The following is a 7940-nucleotide window of genomic DNA, read 5'->3' as shown; positions in this document are numbered from 1 at the left end:
TCTTAATAAACTTCCTATTAGGAATTACTTCTCTGAGACTAACATGTGTAGCATTTGCAAAACCCCGGAAACGGGAAGACATATATTCTTTGAGTGCTCTTTTGCTAAAGAGGTTTGGTTGATGTTTGGTATTTCTATCCCTGCTTCCTTCAATATTCTTGAAGTTATTACTGGCTTTATTTTTAATATTAAAAAAGATGTTAATATGTTCTGGGATATTCTCTCAGCTAACATTTTGTGGCAAATCTGGAAGTGCAGAAATGAAGAAAGATTTCAAAATGTCCCTAGATTGCTTACTGAGTCTTTTCGAAGTCTCACTTATTTCAAAATTTTCTCACAAATTCAAATTACTATGACGGTTAACAAAGCTAAGTTCAAAAGGTTGCTTAGGGATGGACATGCTACGTTCTTTACTAACGAAGTTAAGAATGGATACTTCTGGAGGCTGCACCTGGACAATATCCGCAATTTCAACCTTACTTTTGATCGCATCTACAAGGAAATTAAAAGAAACCCTAGCAAATCCAAGATCAAAAGAACTTGGTTTGGATGGAAGGTGCTTTGGGGTGGACTGCGTGGGTGGACTCTTTTGAAGATGTGCTGCATTAGATGTTGTTTTCTGCTCTAGTCCAGTTTTTGTATCAGTTTGGTTGTGCATAGCATTCATCTTTTTTGTTGTGTGAGGCTTGTCCTCTGATACTTTGATTCTCGGTGGTATTTGTTGACTTTGTGCTCTCCTTATTCTTAATATAAAATAAAATAAAATTATTGATTAATTTTTTAGTATGATTAAGTTTCTATATAAAATAAGTAGAATGATATTTTTGTAAAGTTATTATTAATTATGAATAATTATATTAATTAGGTTGATTATGTTAAAAAATGTAGCTACAATCACAGCAAAAGGTAGAATGTATGGAAGAAATGCTAACAACAACTATAAAATTATAGAATAATTTTATGAAATTATTATATTTGTGTGCATGATTATTTTCTTTGAATAATCAAAAATATAAATATAAATCTATAATAGATAATATAATCAAGTATTTATATTGATTTATACTTTTATTTTAATTTCATAGATTTTATATTAAATAAATCTATATCAAGTTATGACATAATGTAATATACTAGCATTATAAATAAATTTACTAGTATATCTATATTAGACAAACTTATAAAGATAAATACTTTATAAACTATTAAAATAATTATAAAGTAAATAAAATAATTAAAATTGGTACTTTTAATATATGTATATTTAAGATATCTATATTAGTTTTGAAAATTTAAAAATATTATAATATAGTTATTATCATTATAGTAATTAAAATATTTAAACTAATTTTATAATTTTAAATATAATTATTTTCAAAAATAAAATAAAAAATTTGCTTTTTATCTTTGATTTTATTATTATTTTTGAATTGAAATAGTATTGAAGTGTGTAATTTAATTAAAATCTCAATACTTCCTTCTTCTCAACAATTAAATAACCCATTCATATTCTTATAAATTAATAATAAAAAATATATTAATAAATTTAGTTCAAAAATATAAAAAATATATATTATCATTGCTTGTAATTCTGTGTATATTTTTGGATATATACTGTCCTTCGTCCTTAGTATTAATAATCTTAATAGGTAGTATGAATGTTTGTATTTCTTCTTTTTGGTTTAATCGGGTTTTCTCTTGTAAATCTTAAATTTATGAATATATTAAATCATATTTAACTTTGGTAAGGAAAAAATAATAATTCAAACTTACAGTAAAAATGTAAACAAATAATTAATATATTTATTTTAGAAAAATATAGATAAAATATGTTGAAAGATATCACATGTATTCATTATTTTTGTCCACTTTTATATGTTAAAAAAAAATACACATATTTGTTCATTGTTCTTGTCCATCCTTACAGGTGCAAAAGCCATAGGAGTATGCTATAGAAGAGTGGGTGACAACTTACCACCTCCAGTGGAAGTGGCAGCCATGTACACTTCCAACAAAATAGGGGAAATGAGAATATATGATGTTGATCAGGAGGCTCTCCAAGCATTCCAAAACACAAACATACAAGTAATAGTGGGAGTCCTTAATGAGAATCTCCCCTCCATTGCATCCAGCCAAGACACAACAAACCAGTGGGTTGCAGCCAACATTCAACCCCACTACCCCAAAATCCAATTCAAATACATTTCAGTGGGCAATGAGATACTTCCTGATACATCCTTCACAACCAATCTCCTTCCTGCCATGAAAAATATTTACACTGCACTCCAATCACTGAATCTGCAGGACCAAATCAAGGTCTCTACAACAATGCCCATGTCTGTACTCAGCAATTCTTATCCTCCCTCTGCAGGAACTTTCAGCCCTAATATCATCCCAATCATTAGTCCCATCCTGAACTTCCTTTCACAGACAAAATCCCCATTCCTAGCACATGTATACACCTATTTTGCCTACATCTCTGATCCCAAAGACATTTCTCTGGCTTATGCACTGTTCCAAATGGAGACTCCCAATGATGTGGGGTACAAGAACTTATTTGATGCAAGTGTAGATGCCCTCATTTATGCCATGGAAGCTTTGGGCCATTTAGACATTCCCATTGTTATTGCTGAAAGTGGGTGGCCTTATGATGGGAATCCAAATGGCGGTGCAAATGTATCCAATGCCCAGACTTACAACAATAACTTTATCAAGCATGTTTTGTCTGGGGAGGGGACTCCTAGGAGGCCTAACCAAATCATTGAGGCTTTTGTGTTTGCCATGTTTAATGAAAATCTGAAGCCTGGAGACCTTACTGAGAAGCATTTTGGGCTCTTTCAGCCTACTAAAGAACCAGTTTACCCTGTCAACTTTAAAGGTTGAGATATGGTGGAATGCAATTTATCCTATATATCTGTTTAGTATGTGAGCATCATAGTTTAAGACTTGTATGAGGGTTCCCAATAAAACTGTACTAAGATATCGCGTGCAATAAGACTCTTGGCTACTTTAATAGTAATGGAATCTGTTTTGTTTTGTTGTATTAATTACAATGACGTGTGCAGAATATGCTTGTTATTTTTCCATGCTTGAGGAATGATTTAAGAATATAATGTTATTGAAGGAATAGGGGCATGTATATCATATCGTTTTAGCATTAAGTAAATTTAATTATAATTCAAATCTTAGTCATAATATATCAAAAATTATTTAATTATAATGAATGTATTTGGTAATCTTTGTATTTTTTAAGTTAGTTCATTCAATCTAAACAACAATAATATTTATATGTGTAATCTTAGTTGAATATTAGAAAAATATATTTTAAATGCCATGATCAAAACATCTCCACAATATTAATATTATATTTTCATTATTATATTGTTATCAATTTATTATAATTATAGTATAATATTATTATATAAATTTAATTGTTATAAATATATATAAAGAAAGCTGAGAGATATGGAATTAAATATTAAAATTAGAATGTATAGGATCCTTAAAATAAACTTTTAATAAATCAAATCCAACACTAAAACAAATCTTGATAAATTAAATTAAACTAAACCAAAGTGAACCCATTCAATTATGGTTAGAGTTAAAAAGTTACAATTTTGATTATGGTTCAATTTGACTTAGTGTTAGATCTTTGTGTTCAATTTCATTTATAGTTATAGTTCAATTTGTTTTATTGTTATGGTTAGGATTTCATATAAAATTAGAGTTAGACTTGGTATTAAAACATTAATCCTACTTTAATAAAGGTTACAATTCAATTAGGTTTAGTGTTTAATTATATTTAACGTTGGGATTCAATTTTGTATAGTGTTAGAGTTAGGGTTATTGTTAAATTTAGTTATGGGTTTTAAAATTTTGTTTTGGGTTAGGGTTAAATTTGATTATGGGCCAAGATTAAGATTTAGTTTGGTTTTGTGTTAGTGTTTAGGTTTGTTTAGTCTTAACTTATGTTAAGGGTTAGTGTTCAATTATGCTTAAAGTTAGCTTTCAATTTATAGTTTCAATAATAAAGGCAAAATTTATTTGTCATAGTAGTAACATATATCAAATTTATGAAATTGTTTATATTATAATTGTATGAGGATAACTCAAATAAACCTTAAACTTAAATTTACTAAATATTATTTTAATGACCTAAAAATTTTCCTTAAAAAACTCATGTAGAAAGTGGATCCAGGAATAAGATGCAAATTATTTGAGCCAATTAGATTGAAGAAAAAAAATTTATGTAATTTGAAAACTTAAAAATCATGCATCTAACTATTTAAAAATTAAAAAATAAACATAAAAGAAAAAATTCATAGATGTAATTGGTGGAAAAGAAAATGAATAATCACAATTTAATGAAAAAACCTTACTGAGGCAAATTTTGGGCTCTTTCAGCCTACTAAACAACCAATTTACCCTGTCAACTTTACAAGTTAAGATATGGTGGAATGCAATTTATCCTATAGATATGTTTAGTATGTGAGCATCATAGTTTAAGACTTGTATGACTAGTTAAAATCAGGGTTCCCAATAAAACTATACTAAGATATTGCATGTAATGAGACTCATAGATAATTTTTTTTTGTATTAAAAATTGAGAGACCAAAAATATGGAAAGTTTATACAAAAAGGAGCATGGGAGGCAACACCTCAACCATCAAGCAGTAAAGTCTACCCGACTGAACATATACAGTCATCCATCTATCAAAAGGAGTCACAAGGGAAAATATATACAATCATCCATGACAAATACTAAACATCAAGTAAACAGCTATTGTAGAATCTCATCTTGATTTTCCAGCCAAGTGGTCCAGCCTTGTGGGCCTTCCATCCACACCACCTTCTTCTGATCCAGGATCTGGGTGAACATCTCGAGCTTGTCAAAGTAGGGCCCTCTATTATCCCTGAGTTCCTTGATCAACTTCTTCAGTGCATCATCGAAGGCAGTCTGATTTTCCGCAAGCCTTGCCCATTCAAAACCATCCTTCATCTCATAGATGAACATGGTTGTACGACCATCCCTGAGGAAATGCAACAATTTCTCCCTCTTGACATTCATTAAAAAACATATCTGCACAACAATTTTATAACATGTGAGTTTTGTAAAAAACCAGTAAGAGATCTATCAGTACCTTGGAACTTTTCCTCATTTTGAAATTTCCAAATAAACCAAAGTATGAAAGAGGAGAGAATTTGCTAGGATAGGTTAGCATCCTTCTTAAGGCCACGAATGAAACCAGTAATAATATCAAGAGTACATACATGTTCAGTGATGGAGATTCCAAACATGAACCAGACTTTTCTCGCAAAAGTGTAGTAAAAAAAGATGTGGAGCAGTTTCAGGCTTCCTACAAATAGCTCAAAGGTCAAAAGTAGCAGAGTTAATCTTAATAGGTAGTCTTTCCAACATTAGTTGCCACCTGAAGCATTTGATATTAGGGGGGATGGGAGACTTCCATAGTTTCTCAAATAATTTCTGCTAGGTAGAGGTATTAAGGTCAACATACCAAAGGGAGTTGATATGGTCAATCACCGCAGTGTCATGATTGAGAAGTTTGTAGATAGACTTGGATTTGATCTTGGAGAGGAGGGAACCATCTTTCCATAGGAACAAGAGGTATCTGTGAGCATCTACATCAATGTTCCTAGGAAGATTTAAAGAAACACATGCATTTTTAATCATATTATAGGTTCTGTTATGCGAGGCAGGGAGGTCATACTCATTGCTCAGATCCTCCCTGCTGATGAGATTATCATGTTCCAAGATGTCAATAATATACTTAATACCCTTATTATACCAGGACTTGGCAGAACATCCTTGGGTTAAGGCAAGGGGTTTAGAGTTATGGTAGAGATTCCACCATAATGGCCTCTCCCCATGCAGAGTGTTATTAGAATTAATATTAGAGTTGACAATAAGTTTACGCACATGCTCCCAGGATTTCCATATGGACTTAAACACCTAAGTGCCTTGGACAGACACGGAGAAACCACCTACAACCAAATCGCTAAAGGGGAGGATTTTCTAGGATTTGGCAGATTTGGGGACCCCATTTTGTATGTTATGTCTGATAAGAATCTTTCAGGGTTCTTGTCCTTCCAAAGCATGAAATATCCATTTGGCAGCAAGGGAGATTCCTTGCATTCTAAGGTCCTTAAGACCCAGCCCACCAAGTTTCTTATCTAAGTGGCACCAGGACCATTTGACCGCGTGGGCCTTCCTTTTACCCTTGCCATCAAACCATTGGAATCATCTGATAGATTTTTGGATTTCAAAGATTTGGTAGTTACTAAACATCCAGACAAAAGAGTAGTATATATAATATGAAGAAAGGATTTTATGGAAGACTTGGATCCTACCAGCCAGGGATAGAACCCTATTGTTCCATTTGTTAAGTTTTTAGCAATATTTTATTTGACCCAAAGCCACATGTCTTTGAGAGAGGGAGAAAGAGAAAAAGGGATACCAAGGTATCTGACTATTTTATTGGGTCCTCCCCATGAGTATCCATATTGCTGAAGCCAGTCCGAGGGTTCCTCTTTCCATCCAAGTAGAATAGATTTGGACTTGGAGATGCGAGCACTAGAGGCTTTACCAAAAGTTGCAAGTTTTTATTAAGGGCATCAATGTTATGCCTAGAGAGCTCCAGGAAGAGTGAGGTATCATCAGCAAACTGAATGTTGAGCAATTCAGAGTCATCTGGTAACTTAACACCATGAACCCTAGGGGACAGGGTTTCATCTCTTAGGAGGTAGAATATGGCATTTGAGGCAATGACAAACAAAGCAGGGGCAAGAGGGCAGCCTTGCCTAATGGATCTAGAAAGAGGTATAGGCTGAGAGAGAGTTCCATTAATTTCAATCAAGGCAGAAGCATATTTGAGGAGGATTTGAACATATTTACAGAAATCGTTGGGGGAAGCCAAAGGCTTTTAGCATCATGAGGATGAAGTCCCATTCCACCCTGTCATATGCTTTCTCAAAGTCCACAAGGAACATGGCAGTATCTTGATTTGAGGTCTTGGCCCATTCCATAGATTCCTAGCTAGTGACAAGGTTTTCCAAGATATACCTACCTTTAATGAATCTAGTTTGGGTAGAGAAGATGAACTTGGGAAGAATTTTCTCAACGCGAGAAGCTAAGGCTTTAGCCAATATTTTGTAGGAGATGTCCAGGAGGGTAATTGGCCTCCAGTTTTTTATGAGAGCTTTGTCCCCATCTTTTGGGATAAGTTTAACAATGCCCCTATTGATGGACTCCCCAAGGGTGTCATTATCAAGTGCTTTAGTGTATATGTCATAGAGGTCTTTGGTGACCCATTCAATATTGGTTTTGTAGAACTCAGCAGGGAGTCCATCCGGGCCTGGGGCCGTATTATCCTTGAGAACCTTAATGGCATTAACAATTTTTGTCATAGAGATTTTGGTGTTGAGCAGGAGAGATTTATTCTCAGAAATCCTTTTTGGTATAATGTTACTACATCTATTTCTAGCATCTTTCGATGCTTCATTATGCTTCGAGGTAAAGAGAGTCATATAAAACATTTCAAAAGCATCTTTGATATCATTGATATTCGGGAGTTCCTTATCCTCAACTATGATTCTGTTAATTTTTTCTCTATTTTTTTTTTGTTTAAGAAGGTTAAAAAATACTTTGGAGCCTTTGTCTCCAAATTGGAGCCAGTGGTTATGGGCTCTAATGAAGGCACCTCTGATTTTGATCTGTTGATGTTTCCTAAGAACATCTCTATCTTGAGAGACCCATTCCGCCAAGGTAGAGGAGGAAGGTTGTAGTTGTATTTCACATTTCAAAGAGTGGAATCGACTAGTGAGAGTTTTTTCTAGAGATCTAAAATCCTTGGCTTTCTTCTGGCCAATAGTTTGGAGTATTTTCTGCCAAGAAGAGACGTTTGTATTCCATCTGAGGGTGT

The 7940-nt window shown here is 33.0% G+C and overlaps 1 protein-coding gene across 1 annotated transcript; it reads left to right on the top strand.

Annotated features, from left to right (window-relative positions):
• Positions 1-352: 352 nt before the first annotated feature.
• LOC131858624 (glucan endo-1,3-beta-glucosidase-like) lies at positions 353-2883 on the top strand. The gene is made up of 2 exons (XM_059211920.1): positions 353-575; positions 1928-2883. Exons 1-2 carry the CDS (start codon positions 353-355, stop codon positions 2881-2883), a joined length of 1179 nt encoding a protein of 392 aa, XP_059067903.1.
• Positions 2884-7940: the final 5057 nt, after the last annotated feature.

This window comes from Cryptomeria japonica, chromosome 9, assembly GCF_030272615.1.
Source record: "Cryptomeria japonica chromosome 9, Sugi_1.0, whole genome shotgun sequence".
NCBI classification, from domain to species: domain Eukaryota; kingdom Viridiplantae; phylum Streptophyta; class Pinopsida; order Cupressales; family Cupressaceae; genus Cryptomeria; species Cryptomeria japonica.
Note: the sequence above shows the minus strand (reverse complement) of the source record. Positions and strands in the feature narration are given on the sequence as shown.

Bases quoted from the DNA above. Each gene is read 5' to 3' on its own strand.
- LOC131858624 (XM_059211920.1), top strand. From the start codon at position 353: ATGACGGTTAACAAAGCTAAGTTCAAAAGGTTGCTTAGGGATGGACAT. The intron at 576-1,927 runs GTGGGTGGACTC...CCATCCTTACAG, and splicing joins GGTGCTTTGGGGTGGACTGC to GTGCAAAAGCCATAGGAGTA.